Source organism: Silurus meridionalis, chromosome 9 (assembly GCF_014805685.1).
Source record: "Silurus meridionalis isolate SWU-2019-XX chromosome 9, ASM1480568v1, whole genome shotgun sequence".
Classification (NCBI taxonomy): Eukaryota; Metazoa; Chordata; class Actinopteri; order Siluriformes; family Siluridae; genus Silurus; species Silurus meridionalis.
In genome coordinates this window covers 17,966,490-17,983,989 of record NC_060892.1, presented here as the reverse complement: position 1 = coordinate 17,983,989, position 17,500 = coordinate 17,966,490, and the positions used below count along the sequence as shown (strand labels likewise).

Genomic DNA, 17,500 nt, shown 5'->3' with positions numbered 1-17,500 from the left:
AGCTCTTTTGGTGAGTATACGTTACATCATAGCACTTTGCAATGAAGCTGCTGATCATCTTCAGATTCTCACCATAAGAACCACTATAGTGATGATCGCTTTCTTGGTGAACTCTCAGAATTGTTTATGTGTATATGTGTGTGTGTGTGTGTGTGTGTGTGTGTGTGTGTGTGTGTATGTAAAATTATGCATTTTTCAATACAAATACTATTAGGATAAATAGAATAGGTGGAAGTTTTGATAGATTTACAGAGTGAAGCATTTGGTGAAACATTTGATTTGGAACACAGCCATAGTTTTACTGAAGCTGTAGTGTATGGGGGCATGTGCTAAAACACTGTGTGGTTGGGGAAAAAGCAGAACTTCCTAAACAGTGATTGTGAAATAGGGTCTCCACCCACGTGTTTAAAAATACTCCATTAGTCCTGAACCTCGACGTAGGCCTTAAAGCCTAACTCCATTGTTGTGGATTTACTTCCTGTACACCCCAGTGTTCATACACAGCTTTGTACCGGATACACACTCTGCTCTCCAGGGCTTGGTGAACTTTCTTGGAAATAGGACGCGCAGCTCCTGCACTTCTGCGCTCAGTCAGTACATTGGAAGGATGCGAACGGGTTCCGTGTTTACTGATGTGAAGGATTTGGGCTGCACACTGCTATCTCTTTAGTGTGCATGTGTGTCAGGAGAAAAGGAAAGATGTGTGTGAAGGATGTAGTGTGTGTACAATGTGTCGTGTGTGTGTGTGCATGAGGACATACTTTCCACAAGGCGTGTTTACGTGCTGTGTGTTCGCTACACCCACGTTGGTCTCTCGTCTGCGTTTGCCTCCTGCATCTTGTGGCTTTGGTGTGCTCAGTGTGTCTGCGTCTAAGATATCCTGTTTACTCGTCTGATGTGCACACCGAGCTCACACCTCCACCATCACACTAACGTCTTTTACAGCCAAAAACACTTAAAAAAAAAAGATATATTTGTTGCGCAATATATACTCAAAAAACAGCTTCTCACGTTTGGCGGATTGATTTAAATTAACTGTGTAAGAATATACAAATAGTCAAGTCAAGTCAGGTTTATTTCTATAGCGCTTTTCACAACGGACATTGTCTCAAAGCAGCTTAACAGAATTAAAAAATTAAGGTGAACGATTTTATTTATCCCTGATGAGCAGCCATGGCGACTGTGGCGAGGAAAAACACCCTTAGATGTTATGAGGAAGAAACCTTGAGAGGAACCAGACTCAAAAGGGGAACCCATCCTCATTTGGGTGATATCAAGAGTGTGATCATAAATCATTAAACAATACAGAACACTGGAGAGTGAGAACTAACATGAGCACTAGAGTGTAAGATTATGAGTAATGATCTTTCTACAGTCTTTTACAGTCATTTGAGTTTATAGAACCAGGAGCTACTGAGCAACTTATAAAATAGCTCAACATTTGCGATCATCACAGATCCAACACCAGCTTCTCCTGTCAGAGCCTTTAAACATTCAAAGAGGTCCAGTGTCCAAACTCTGCATGAGGTGGGATCCAAATGGCGCTGGTACGTCTCTAGATGGTCACATCAATCTAATAACATCTTCACACACACTCTCTCTCACTCACACACACACTGAACTACACGATATGAACAAACGTTTGTGGACACCTGACCATAAGATTTGCATGTGCTTTTTAAACTTCCTATTCAACATTTACTCTTATAATATCCTCCACTTTTTTGGTAAGGTGTTCCATGAAAATTTGGAGTGTATTTGTGCTCATTCAGCAACAAAAATGTTAATGTCCCATACTAATGTAGAGTAAGGAGGTCTATATCAACAAAATCACACAAAAGTTATCAATGAAAATTACATTTATTAACCCATGGAGGTCTGGACTTTAAATCACACTCAAAATTTAAGTGGAAAAACACACACACACATATATATATATATATATATATATATATATATATATATATACAGGAGTGCAGAATTATTAGGCAAGTTGTATTTTTGAGGATTAATTTTATTTGAGGATTTAATTTGAACAACAACCATGTTCTCAATGAACACAAAAAACTCATTAATATCAAAGCTGAATATTTTTGGAAGTAGTTTTTAGTTTTAGCTATTTTAGGGGGATATCTGTGTGTGCAGGTGACTATTACTGTGCATAATTATTAGGCAACTTAACAAAAAACAAATTCATACCCATTTCAATTATTTATTTTTACCAGTGAAACCAATATAACATCTCAACATTCACAAATATACATTTCTGACATTCAAAACCAAACAAAACAAATCAGTGACCAATATAGCCACCTTTCTTTGCAAGGACACTCAAAAGCCTGCCATCCATGGATTCTGTCAGTGTTTTGATCTGTTCACCATCAACATTGCAGCAGCAACCACAGCCTCCCAGACACTGTTCAGAGAGGTGTACTGTTTTCCTCCTTGTAAATCGCACATTTGATGATGGACCACAGGTTCTCAATGGGGTTCAGATCAGGTGAACAAGGAGGCCATATCATTAGATTTTCTTCTTTTATACCCTTTCTTGCCAGCCACGCTGTGGAGTACTTGGACGGTGTGATGGAGCATTGTCCTGCATGAAAATCATGTTTTTCTTGAAGGATGCAGACTTCTTCCTGTACCACTGCTTGAAGAAGGTGTCTTCCAGAAACTGGCAGTAGGACTGGGAGTTCAGCTTGACTCCATCCTCAACCCGAAAAGGCCCCACAAGCTCATCTTTGATGATACCAGCCCAAACCAGTACTCCACCTCCACCTTGCTGGCGCCTGAGTCGGACTGGAGCTCTCTGCCCTTTACCAATCCAGCCACGGGCCCATCCATCTGGCCCATCAAGACTCACTCTCATTTCATCAGTCCATAAAACCTTAGAAAATCAGTCTTGAGATATTTCTTGGCCCAGTCTTGACGTTTCAGCTTGTGTGTCTTGTTCAGTGGTGGTCGACTTTCTGCCTTTCTTACCTTGGCCATGTCTCTGAGTATTGCACACCTTGTGCTTTTGGGCACCCAGTGATGTTGCAGCTCTGAAATATGGCCAAACTGGTGGCAAGTGGCATCTTGGCAGCTGCACGCTTGACTTTTCTCAGTTCACGGGCAGTTATTTTGCGCCTTGGTTTTTCCACACGCTTCTTGCGACCCTGTCGACTATTTTGAATGAAACGCTTGATTGTTCGATGATCACGCTCAGAAGCTTGGCTATTTTAAGACTGCTGCATCCCTCTGCAATATATCTCACTATTTTTGAATTTTCTGAGCCTGTCAAGTCCTTCTTTTGACCCATTTTGCCAAAGGAAAGGAAGTTGCCTAATAATTATGCACACCTGATATAGGGTGTTGATGTCATTAGACCACACCCCTTCTCATTACAGAGATGCACATCACCTAATATGCTTAATTGGTAGTAGGCTTTCCAGCCTATACAGCTTGGAGTAAGACAACATGCATAATGAGGATGATGTGGTCAAAATACTCATTTGCCTAATAATTCTGCACTCCCTGTATATATATACAGAGAGAGAGAGAGAGAGAGAGAGAGCGAGCTGTCAATTGATTAAAATATTTAACTGTGATTAATCGCATGATTGTCTTGAGTTAACTCACGATTAATTGCAAGGTAATTGCTGATTTTCATCTGTTCTAAATGTACCTTACATTTTTACTTTTCAAGTTTTTGATACTCGGGCAACAACAAACATGGGCATGGACAAATATGGATGCTTTATGCAAATGTATGTTTATTATTAGTGAAACCAAACTGACATAGAGCATGAAGACAAAATATTCCTGCAAATGTTTTAAAGTATGTGTGCACCATGCTGGATTTTGGTGCTCGATTTGAGACTTGCGCATCAGTAAAACAAATGTTTAGGGAATAAAAATTACTTTGGTGGTGGATTATTATTTTTTTTTACCTGAGTAAAGAAAGGACGTCGTAAATAAATGTTGTGTTGCATTGAAGGTTTTAATTTTGCCCCCTTACAGTATATATTTATTTATTTATATTTTTAATAAAACAGTCAAACAGAAATGCACGCTGCATTTATTGTGCGTTGATAAACACACAATTATACTATATAATACAATTATACTATATATATATATATATATATATATATATATATATATATATATATATATATATATATATATAGTATGTAAGGATGAAGGAGTGAAGAATAGTGTGAATATTGGAGAGACATGAAAAATGGAGAACTGGACAATGGAGGAGTGAAGGGTAGAGGAATGAAGGATATTGTGGCAAAGAGAGGAGTAAACGGAGAATGGAGAAGTAAAGGACTGGGAAGTGGATAATATAGAAATGAAGGATGGAGGAGTAAAAGACAGGAAAGTATAGAATGGAGGATTGAAGGAAGGAGAAGTGAATAATGGAGGAGTGAAAGGTGGAAGAGTAAATGATGGTGTGGCAAAGAGAGAAGTAAAGGTTTTGGAACTGAAGAATGGAGGAATGAAGGATGGAGGAGTGAATGGACGAGTTAAGGATGGGGTTGTAAAGGATGGTGAAACCTGTATCTGTTTAATAAAATAAATTGTGTAATTTTTTCCCCTGTAAAACGTCTCTATAAAACTCTGATTCTGAGATTTCTGTGCTTTGATGTTAGATGTGTGCTTCTTCTGAGATGATGATAAGCAGAGGGAGCTGTAATTTTCAAAATACATTTAAAAATATATATTTTTAGTCTTTGAACATTATTCCAGTATATTTTAGATTAGTTGTGGCTTTTAATGGATAAGACTAGATCAGAGTTCCCTAACACTTAGAGCAATGACACAAAGCAGGTTTTCATCAAGTCTAGTTTGCTCGAGGACGAGAACAGTCACATGGCAGCTTTATGACAGAAGCATGCTAATGCTAACAATAATGCTAATGATGACAGCAGGTCTCAGAGTTGCTCTGTTTGATCGCTTTCAGATACATGTTTTAGAGATACTGCCTCACTGTGTGCTTTGTTTAAGCTGTAGATCAGATGATCAGACTCTTATAGACACACACTCACACACACACACACACACACACACACATAGGTTTTCCAGGATTTCTCTCACGGATCAGTTCTGTTGCAGTAAATATGCAACTGAACACTAACTTTCTTCATCCTGCACTTCATCAGTACCAAACAACAGCAAAGAGAAACCTTATATATCTTGTGCTTAGTTTTCCTGTTGCTGTTCACCATGAGGTGAAATTCTAGCAGTGGCCTTATGGCCAATCAGGTGTCACTGAGCTGTACCTGTAATAAAAGTACAATTTCAGCAACTGAGTGAATAAATCTACTTTCCTTAGATGCTCTTTATAAAGAAACTGCTTCAGGAGACACTTTATGATCAGCATTTGTTCTTACACACATTCTGAGAAAGAAAAAGAGAGAGAGAGAGAGAGAGAGAGAGAGAGAGAGAGAGAGAGAGAGAGAGCGGAAAAGACTAAAACTATATATATGTTTTGGTTTGAACTGAGCTGAATTTTGTGCTGAATCCCAGCAGCTGTAGAAGGGCAGTGTAGATCAGAACCTCGCTCTCTGGATGAAGGAGGTGTCTGTTCATCCGTTTCAAACTTCTAAGGAAGAAAACACTTCACACCATGTGGATGTTTAGAACTGCTTCACCACTGAGATCTCACAGAGGAATCTTCTAGTGTTTGCAGGAAATGAACTGAAAATGCAGTGTTCATAACAAAACAATTCACTGAAGTCATATGAGCTCATATTAGGAGATGGACCGTACCATCTCCTGTCTTATTCGAACTGAATAACCTTATTCATACTGTCTGACCTCCTTTCTCATCCAGACTGTAACATTTCCGCGTTTTATTTGGACTGTAGCATCTCCTGTCTTCATTCAGATCATACCAAATCCTTCTTTATTCAGACCATACCATCTCCTGTTTTCATTCCGTTTGTATTATCTCCTGTTTTCTTTTGGATCATCTGTATTATCTACTGTATTCAGTTAGACTGTATTATCTCCTGGCCTTATTCGAACTGTATTATCTTCTGTCATAATTCAGACTATACCACCTGTTATCTTCATTCAGACTGTACCACTTACTGTCTTCATATCATACCACCTTCTGTCTTCATTAAGCCTGTACCTGTATCTTTTCTTGTCTTGGTTTCACAGTGGAGGTCTTGTAAGGACAGCCACTCTGCTGTGACTCGGAGGCCATTACTGCTTATTTATGAGGCTCAGTCTGGCGCTGTAATAGGGTTTGTGCTGTATGAGTGCTCCGAGGCCTAAAACGGTAACAGAGCTGCGTTTCTGTCACAAGGCCAAGTGCAGAGCGCATTCATCTGAATATCAGTTAAATCTGGAACAAAGCAGTCCTCCTTCTGAGCACGTAAAAGAGTCTGAATGCAGTACTCTATAGGTTTTTTGGATGAATGTTAAATACTTGATTGTGTGTCATCAGGAGAATATGTTCCTGACTTTCTCTCACTCCACATCCTAGATCCTGAATATCTGCTAACGCATGACCTCATCCAATTTTCATTTGATTTGATCTAATTTCTCAGAAGAGGAGCTCAGGCACAGAGAGTCAGAAAGCACAGGCGTTATAATAATCATATCTAACAAAAACAGGAACATCATCAACAAACGCATCATGTAATGGCATATATCTTATCTTAGCAAACCTTTTCAGATGAAAGAAAGCTATATCAGTATTATCTACAGGTATTTTACTGCTGCATATGATGAAACAGAAAATACATTCAGAAAAATGTAGCGAGAAGGTCAAGAGTGTGGCTACCAATATGAAAATGACCACTTTTTTTACATTCTGATTAATCCCTGCTGAATGTAGTATGGACACAGCTGCTTGATTATTAAAATCAATATTAAAGTATCCAACAATTGGTGCCTTGTCTTAAGAAACAAGCAGGCATGAGGCTCAGTCCAGAAATTCACCAAGAAATTCATAATATGGCATAGAGTGTCTGTTAAATACAATAATAACAAATAACAAACACACGCACACACACACACACACACACACACACACACACACACACACACACACACACACACAAATGGCATAGTTGACCACCATCACATGACTTTATTCACCTTCCCCAAAGGCATGATCATGATAGGGGAAGTTCAGGAACAGAGGAACAGAACAGTTCTGTTACTGAGAGGAACACCTCCTCATATTTCTTGTATTCAAGACAGAGTTCTGGTTTTGTAGATGTTTAGTGGAAACCGCTGTTATACAAAAAAGTCTAAAACAGAATTGACTGTAAAGCTATTAATAGCTAGAGCAACATGCACACTACTCCGGTCAGGTGTAATGAGGTGTCTGTGGTTTGGTGGCATTTCTAAGAACATCACATGAGAAAGCAGAATAGAAAAAAAAAAGTGTAAATTGTACCCTGTGTGTGTCTTTTTAGATGCTGCTCACACACAGGGAAGTTCCCCATCAATATATAGAGCATTTCTCTAGAAATGTTAAATACAGGCTCTAGTGGCCATGTAATTAGTCAGCAGCCTGGTCATGTGATCAACCAGTGATGGGGCCATGTGATCAGTCAGTAGACTGGCCCTGTTATCTGTCAATGGTGTGGCCGTGTAATCAGTAAGTGGCATGGTCATGTGATCAGTCTTTGGACTGGCGATGTCATCAACCAGTACCATAGCCATGTGATCAGTCAGTAATGTTGTGATGTGATCAGTCATTGGTGTGGTCATGTGACAAGTCAGTAGTGTGGACAATTGACAAGAGAGTAAAGTGGCCATGTTTCCAGTCCATGGTGTGGTCATGTAATTAGGAGATTAGTCAGTGGTGAGGTCAGGTGATCGAACAGTAGAATGGTCATGTAAACAGTCAGTGATTTTGTTAGCCATGTGCCCAGTAAGTAGAATGGGCATGTTATTAGTCAATTGTGCAGCGATGTAATCAGTCACTAATGGGATCAGTGTGATGTTATCAGTGGACGTGACTCTTTTTTTCAGGCCTCCAGGTGAGTTCTAAGAGGAACTGTTGTTTGGTTTCAGCTGCTCTTTGGGCACAAACGATTGAAGGTTAATGCCACTGGGTCTGCAGGAACAGAGCTGGAGGTCTTTCAGTAACCCTCTCACTCCTTTAATCTCAGTAGGAACCATGCCTTTGTGCTTTAGGGTTATAGGCAGGCTGTTTGAAGTGATGATGTACATCGTTTACCTGCAGCTCCTCCTGAACTCCATTTACTCCAAAACTTCACCTTCACAATTCACAGCAATTGACGGTCATTTATTCAGAACTAAGGTTCAGACTGTGGGATTAAAACATTGAAACTATTAGACAGTATTTTACTGAGATGCTCATATTCACTTTTTTTTATAGGTGAAACCTATAAGACTTGATGAAGAACAAATTCCACATCGCTCACTTTTCAGAACACTGTTTCACTCACGTTCGGCATGTTCTCATGAGGACCTAATCAGCCTCCAGCTTCTTCATTCCTCAATCACTTCAGTCTACAGACTTTTGTCTTCTTTTAATTTTCTCGCTTAACTGTTTTTGTGTTAAAAATGAGTTTTATGAAAATTATTCAATAAATATGAACAATTCATAGTTTTCTTTCCTGGGAATCATCAGTTTCTGTTAAAGAAACGAGACAGTGAAAAAATTCATTCTGGTTCTCATCAACATAGACTTCTACCTGGAGCTCGTGAAGAACCCGATTCACATGGAACTTCCTGCTAAATTCCTTTAATGACTTGTCTCACCAGAATTACTTTCATGTTCCATCACAACACCTCCACATCTTTGACACATGCAGCATTGTATCAGGGAGTGAAGTTTTTATTCACACACATCTTACAAACACAATACACACACACACACACACACACACACACACACACACACACACACACACACACAGAAACCTCATTTAATTTCTACACTGACTCTGTGCTTAATGGCATTTGTATAATTATTCTCATAGACCAGTCACGTTACTTTCTTACACAGCTTATTTTGTCTCACACACGGATCAGATCAGCGCTTGTTTCCTGAGATCTTCTATGATCAGGACTGGAACATGCAAAATATTTTAGTATGTACAGATCCATGCTCTTGGCACGTGAACACGTGATCTTCAGGTATCTTCAGGCTTTGAGCAGTTTACACACACTGCAGTGTCCTGTATATGAGATGCTGGTGTGTGTGTCGGGGTGTGTGTAAAGCTCTTCTGTCTGTGTGTGTGTGTGTGTGTGTGTGTGTGTGTGTGTGTGTGATGGTGTGTGTGTTACTATGTACCGTGTTTCCTGACTAATCAGAGGCTGTATTATAATAAATAGTGTTTCTAGTTTGAGTTACTCCACAAGATCTTTGTCTGGAAAGTAGCCAGGACTACTCAGGTTTCTTCTCACACACTGGAGAAGGAGAAGACAAAGAGGTTTGAAGGTTTGTTTCTGTGTTCGCCGTCCCGTGTTTGAGGATTGTCTCAGAGAGAGACGTTTTTCCTGAGGTAAATCAGCATTCAGCTGGTCTTAGGTCTTCGCTCTCCAGCTTCATATTGTTATTGTTAAATCCCTGACCTTTCCGCCCTGAGCATGAGCTCATGGGAATAGTGGGCGTGTCTGCAGGTAGATGAGACGATGTGTGAACTGAGTCTGGTGAAGTTCAGCAGAGACACATGAGTTGAAACAAAATGACTGCAGGTTAATTAATGTGTTTATCACAGGTCTTTGTGAATACTAACCCCCAAAACATGCCCTGTTTGTATCTGTACTTCATTATAGTAATTATGCTGATAATCACTAGATAATTAGCATGTTTAACTAGCGACTTAACTCACCACCAGCTTCTCTAGTGTTGCCATGAGCTAAGCTATCTAGCACAAGACTCCTTAATGCTAAACGCTCCACATTCACCCCGTTGTACTTTACAGTGAATAGTGATCTCATGAGGAGCTTCCAGGAAGCATAGTCATGCTGCGTAACATGTTCAGGAGCTCGGTGTATGAGTGTGTTCACATCCCACTTGTCATCCACTGACATCATCCATCAACATCCGTTGTTTAATCATGCTCCCACATCCCGGAACAGATGGCACGCAAACGGACATAAAAACAGATCTTTATTCATCTCCTTTACTATGAGTGATATGATCTTTTTCAGCAGGGTCTTGTGTCCAGCGGCTGATGTTCAGACTTTGCTGCGTAATATAAGAGTGTTATTATCATGTACACTCACATTTATAGCATTTGGCATAGGCCATTATCCAGAGTGACTTACAATTATCTCATTTACACCCTGAGCAGTTGAGGGTTAAAGGCCTTGTTAAAGGGCACATCAGAGGCAGATTAGTGGTGCTGGGATTTGAACTTCTGATCAGAAGGCCAACAGCTTAACCACTAAGCTACTTCTCCCTTGTATATGTTTACACCTGATGTCAAACACAGTGGGTTTTGAGGAATTTTTTATGTTTTGTTTCTTTTGGAACGTGTCCCAGCACCTGTGTTTCTGAATATTTTCCAGAAATGTATTTTCTCTTTTTCTTCACACACCACACTGTTTGATGTAAATTAATTACTTATCAAGACTTTTTCTGGGTATGTGTGTATCGGTGTATCTGTAAAAATTCCCAAGAATTGGACTACACATCTATCTATCACATCTATCTTCCTGCTTTTCACATCTCATATGAACTGGTAGCTCAGTGGTTAAGGCTCTGGGTTCTACTTGGAAGGTTGAGGGTTTAAGCCCAGTATCACCTAACTGCCACTTTTGGGCCCTGTTGCAGTGCCATACCCCTCAGTGCTCCAGGGGCGCTGTATCATGGCTGACCCTGCGCTCTGACCCCAGCTTCTTAACATCGCTGGAAAACGCAAACAAAGAATCTCACTATGTTATAACGTACATTTAACAAGTAAAAAGCCCCTTTTACCATTAATGAATTAATGTCCCTCTTTAAGCACAACTCTGGCATCTCAACACCTGGTTGTATCAGTGTGAGGTGAGGACTGGAGCATCAACCAAAGACACAAGACCTATGATTAATCTCCTTCATGCAAATGTATTAGAAATATAAAATACTAAAGAACTAGCATTGAGATGAATAAAAAACATAAAAGAACTTGCTGTCTCACAGTGAATGAATGATGAATATGTTCAAACAAAATGAACATATAGGTGTCGTACGAGCCCAGAGCTTCTATGCACAATTTACAAAGCTAGTAAAGCACTATACAGAGTTTAAGTGCTAGCATATACAGCTGGATATAGCGTCTATCAGGCTAGCACAATGCTATATTTCCAAAAAGTTTCCAATAAAAAACTTTTGCGATGATTAAGATCATGGATTGAGTTCTCCTATCAGGTCTGTTTGATCTGATTCTAATCTGGGAAATTCTAAATATGTTGTAAAGAGAGACACAGGAAGGCTGAACATGTAAACATGAGTTATTAAAGGTAAACAACTTCATCTGTATTTTATTTTATTTTTTATCCCAATTCTCTGCTAAATATGTCACTTTCAGTGTGTATGAGCACGGAGCTGTGTGTGTTTGTGTGTGTGTGTGTGTGTGTTTCTGTGTGTGTGTGTGTGTGTGTGTGTGTGTGTGGCTTTAACTCTTGACCCTGACTTAGAGCCATACACCTGTCAGCTAAATACAGCTTCTGTCCACAAACCTGCATGCAAAAACCCACACACACACACACACGCACACGCACACACACCGAAAATGACAAACAGCTGAGAAAGGTCCGTGACCTGAGAGGAAATAACTCACACACACATTGTGTACATGTAGTGTGTGTTTTCTGCCTGAGTTTTTTATTTCTTTGTTTTTATGCCACTCTTTAAATCCTGGACTCTGATTGGTCAGTTGTTGATGAGTTCTTTATAACAGCATGTCTGACACTAGTGCAGGTTTACTATTAATGCGCTCGTTCCGATACGCTCTGGTTTCCATAGTAACAGCTCGTTCGCATGGACGTGTACAGTGCACGCTTCACTGATAATAATCTCAAACAGGACGCCATGTACCATCCAGAATAATCCACTGTAACACTGCAGTACTGTTCGATCTAATTACGCAGACGGGTGTGTCGATGAGCAGCCTGCACATCTGGAGCCACAGCTGTGTGTGTGTGTGTGTGTGTGTGTGTGTGTGTGCACGCGCAATAAGGAAGAGTGCAGGTTAATTCTCGAAGGGAGAACGATGTAAGTGAGAGAACTAAGTGGATTCAGAAGTCACCATTCAGTCAGTGTGTGTGTGTGGACTGGGTGGATGGGAATGTCTTCCCTGTGACATAATGGTTACCCAGAATGCCTTGCTGGCTGACTGCCATGTGGTGTGGGTGGAGCTTCCTTCTGGACTTTTTCACTTTTCCGCTTGGAGAGGACGGCCTGCCTCACTTTCCTTTCCATCACACTCACACCGTTGTCATGGAAACTGGCAAATGCTCTTTAGTCAGTGACCCTTGTTTACTAGCACCAAGTCTCTCTATCTTTCTCTTTTTCATTTTCATTCTATCTCTCTTACACACACACACACACACACACACACACACACACACACACACACACACACACACACACAACATGGTAATGTAGTTTCGGATATGGATAGAAATAATTTGACGATGTCATAAAAAGCGGTTCAGTCAATCAGAGTTAGATTATAAAACATGCACACACACACACACACACACACACACACACCATTTTTAATAATTTTTTTGTGATATTTTTTCCATTTAAAAAAGTGTTTAGGTGTTGGGGCGGAGCTACTCACAAACTCAATTTGTGTGGGTTGACAGGCACAGGGTGGGCGAAGGGTGAATATTTTGCAGGGTGGACTGTTTCAATTCACTAAGTCACTTAAAAAATAAATAACATCTGATATTTCAGTATGATGTAATAATATTATTATAATTATTTGTATAAAACTTGCCCTTTATAAGTGTGTGGGTGACCGTGTGTGTGTTTTAAAGCACTTTTCATCATCATATTGTTTCTCTTCATATCCTAAACTACATAACCATGTTTTGTGTGTGTGTGTGTGTGTGTGTGTGTGTGTGTGTGTGTGTGTGTGTACACTGCTGTTGGCTTACTAAAAATGTCCGAGTGGATGTAATGTGGATGTTTACACACTGCATACAGAGAACGTCTGTGTACACGTGTTCTAGAGCGAGGAAATGATAAATGTAGAGAAATAGGGAGAGAGAGAGAGAAAAAGAGAGAGAGACATACACACACATTTACACCTCTCTCTCTCTCTCTCTCTCTCTCTCTCTCTCTCTCTCTCTCTCTCTATCTGCTTTTCTTCCCAGTGGAATGTATGCAATGCAAACAAATTCACTCGGGGTGTGTTTAAAATGCGGCAGGGGGAAGTGAGATTTCCTCTCAGTGATGCTGGGAAATATGGAGAATGTTTCAGTTAAGCTTCAGTGCTATGTTTTTAGATATAGGGAGTGGAAGTTGGATTTTGTATGTGTGTGTGCTTGGGTGGGTGATGGGGGGACAGCGGAGGTGAAAGCTGAGTGTCCTGATCTCCGGGACACAGAGTGTCGATGTGATCTGTGCCTCTGTTGACACATGAGACTTTTCACTGTTTACCCCACAAACACAAGAGTCAGTTTTTCTGTTCTTTAAACACGTCTTTGTTGTCAGTAATCCCTCATTTAGTGACTTGCAGGTCATCAAGAGCTTGGGGGACATTTTATCACATGATATAAACTTGTTTGTTTATTTATTTGCACAGTTTAGAAAATTATGAATTTAATGTATGAAGCATTTAATACTATTATATAGTTAGTTCTTAATCATGTTTTATTTTTTTATTTTTTTTATTAATTTGATCAACGGGTGTGTTCATGATTCTCCCCGTTGTGTAAAGGTGTCTTATGCATGTTAAGAGTTACATTTTTTTCTAAATTGTGCTTCTGTTCTCTCTCTCTCTCTCTCTCTCTCTCTCTCTCTCTCTCTCTCTCTCTCTCTCTCTCTCTCTCTCTCTCTGCTCTTCAGTCCTACTTTGTCACTGATTATGATCCCACGATTGAGGACTCATACACTAAGCAGTGTGTGATCGATGAGAGACCGGCACGGCTTGACAGTGAGTACACATGCGCACACACAAACACAAACACAAACACACTAAACACAAACACATAAAGACTAAACATGGGCACAAATTTGAGCGAGCTGTTCCTGTTACACCACAGCCGCCTCATCTGTTAGTAAAAAAGTCTCCACAAGTCTTCACAGCGCGTGTGTGTTACATTGTGTGTACAGTGTGTGTATAGTTTATATATTTTTTACTTTATTACATTGTTTGTTTTTTAAATCATGTGTATGGGTATTACAGTGTGTGTACAGTGTATGTGTGTATTACTTTATGCGTACAGAATGTGTGTTACTCTGTATGTATAGTTGTGTGTGTGTGTGTGTGTGTGTGTGTGTGTGTGTGTGTATAGTTTTTTTATTGCACTGTGCTTATAGAGTGTTACAGCTTGCATAGAGTGTGTGTACAGTGTGTATATATATTACACCATGTGTACTGTGTTTGTGCACTGTGTGTACTGTGTGTACAATACAGCACGTGTAGTGTGTATTTGTGTATGAAGTGTGTGTATTACACACAAAAAACCCAGAACAACATTTGAACTTACTTGCCTCAGTTAAAAAATGGCATCCATAGGAGAGTTCAAAGGCAAAAGCCACTGCTGACCAAAGAGTACAAAAAGGCTTATTTGCCAAAAAACATCTTGATTATCTCCAAGACATTTGGACAAATATTCTGTTGACTGATGAGACAAAAGTTGAAACTTTTGGAAGGTGTGCATCCGGTTGCATCTAAAACACAGCATTACATAAATAGAACAACATAACAGTGAAACATGGTGGTGGTGTGATGTCTGAGGCTGCTTTGAAGCTTCAGCACCTAGATGACTTGCCATAATTAATGGAACCATAAATTCTGCACTTTACCAGAAAATCCTGAAGGTTCAGCGTTCAGTTCATGAACTCAAGCTCTGTGATCTGAACTGCAAATCACACCAGCGAATCTACCTCTGAATGGCTAAAAAAAATAAGGTTTTGGTGTGGCCAATTGAGTTGCCGTGGCATGATTTTAAACAGGTTGTAAACGATGTGAAAAACTCATTGTCAGTTATCACAAACACTTGATTGCAAGGGTGGCACAACCAGTTGTTAGGTTTGGGAGGCAATTACTTTTTTACATAGAGCCAGGCAGGTTTAAGCTTTGTTTTCCTAAATAAACGAAATCACTGAAATACTGTATTCACTCTGGTTATCTTTGTGTGATATTGAAATTTGCTTGATGATCTGAATCATTTATGTCTGACAAAATATGCAAAAAATAAATAAATCAAAAATCAGGAAGGGGCAAATACTTTTCCACATCACAGTAGGTATCCCTTTGTCAGGGGCTGTAGATGATTAAATATCAAAATGTACTAATAAAAAATAAAAATAAAACCTGTCAATGTTTCTATTGTAGTGTTGCTTCAACGAGCCACTAAACTCACTCCAACGGATTTCCACTACATAACGACTCGGCACTCCGTGCATCCTTTCGGCGACAATGAAAAATAGCTCTTATGTCTTTTCGTTGTTTGATTAAAAGGCACGGCGCAGCACAGTGATGTGGGAGCGTGAGCGTTTGAGCCACGTCGAGGATGAAATTCATTATTCCGCTGGAGCTGTGTCTGGAATCTGTCTCTTTCCCAAAAGCAGCTCTCTGTGGACATGAAAATGCAGACAGCATTGATTAAACTCAGTAACCTTGTCTCTCAGCTCTGTAACACGAGTGTGTGAGCATGCGCGTGTGTGTATGCGTGCGTGTGTGCGTGAATGTGTGCGTGTGTGCATGCGTGCGTGCGTTATACCACAACCTCACAGGTTGAGTGAAAATTCAGCTCTTAATAAACTGACTTGCAGCAGTCACACAGAGAGGGAAATACAAACTGTCACGTGTTTCTTACTGCAGCTCCAAAACCTTGAGAGTGTTCTACACACAAACACACACACACGCACACACACACACACACACACACACACACACATGCACGTCAGGTGTTACTGGAACCACGCAGCAGCATGCCAGTAACAGGGTCATCTCATCAGGGATTGCTTCTGTGTTCAGTTCAGGCAGAATTGAAACGTGGTACTGTCTGGGTGAATCCGTGGTTGTTTTTTGATGTAGTCTATTAATGTTCAGAGACATTACACACTGCATGCTGAGAAGAAAAAAAAGCTATTGATGCTAATTTGACTGTAAACAGATAATTACAATAGTGGCCCATGCATTTCACACCTAGGATTTCAGTAGTGCACTGCCTGAATCAATTAATACAATTATAATAGAAACCATTAATATTATAGAGAAACGCAGTATTACAGACAGGTATTTTCTTACAGTGAGAATGGATGCCATTACTAAAGCAAGATACCAATTGAACACAATTTAACAAGTCTCCTTTCACTGCAGCCACAGCTGCATCACAAACATACATCATCATCTAACAAAGGCATCCAATATTAACCTTTTAAAACAACTCCGGGTTTTCTGTAAAATGAAGGGAACTTGTGTGTTTTGTGCAAGTTCTACGAGAAAGAAAACACAAGTAGTATACATACAGGAATAAGTAGTTCATGAAAAAGCTTAACAACTGTTTTGAACCGTGTTGGCTGACCTTTACTTGCGATGTCCAGCTTTTCTTGGAAGTCCGTCTTGTAAAAAAACAGCTATTAAATCCACGTGAATATATTTGAGCTTGTGCAGGTGGCTACAGATGTGGTTTGTGAGCTCTGACTAGTACCCTTCAATCAAAGGACATGGAAATGCCGATCAGATGCTTTCCAGATGGCATCAGTGTCACAAACTCACAATATAATTGCTTAAAGCAACAGCCTTCAAGCAGCATGAACAGTAAGCTGCAAGAGCCCGCAGTGCTGACGGTGAAAGATCAAGGCAGACAGATTCCCGTTGATGATGACATGTGATGTGACGGCTGAAATCTGATTGGATAGAAACTCTAACCTAAACAGACATTACTTGCTGCAGTGCACCCGAAAGAAAAACTATGAAATGAAGAGGATAGACTATGGGAAATTATTTCATACATATCTAATTAAATTTATTTTTATTTGTATAGCACGTTTAACAATGGATATTGTCTCAAAGCAGCTTTACAGGGATAAAGCAGTAATAAAGAATGTATAAGTTTGTTCCAAAAAATTGTAAGTTTGTCCCTAATGAGCAAACCTGTGCTGACTGTGGCAAGAAAAAACTCCCAGAAATGGCTTTAGGAAGAAACCTTGAGAGGAAATATTTACTGACAGAAATATATTAAAACAGAAAGCTAGTGATTCTCATTTTAGGCCATCAGAGAAGGTCTTGCTGGCCCTGAAGGTCTGCCACTGGAGTGAGTATATATATATATATATATATATATATATATATATATATATATATATATATATATATATATAAAACAGACAAATAAATAA

At 39.7% G+C, this 17,500-nt stretch overlaps 1 protein-coding gene across 1 annotated transcript in view; it reads left to right on the top strand.

Moving 5' to 3' along the window:
• Window positions 1-17,500, top strand: part of rras2 (RAS related 2) — a 36,289-nt gene that overhangs the window by 7,738 nt on the left and 11,051 nt on the right. The window contains exon 2 of the mRNA XM_046857413.1: window positions 13,994-14,081. Coding sequence (XP_046713369.1) covers window positions 13,994-14,081 — 88 coding nt within the window. The remainder of the gene's footprint in view (window positions 1-13,993; window positions 14,082-17,500) is intronic.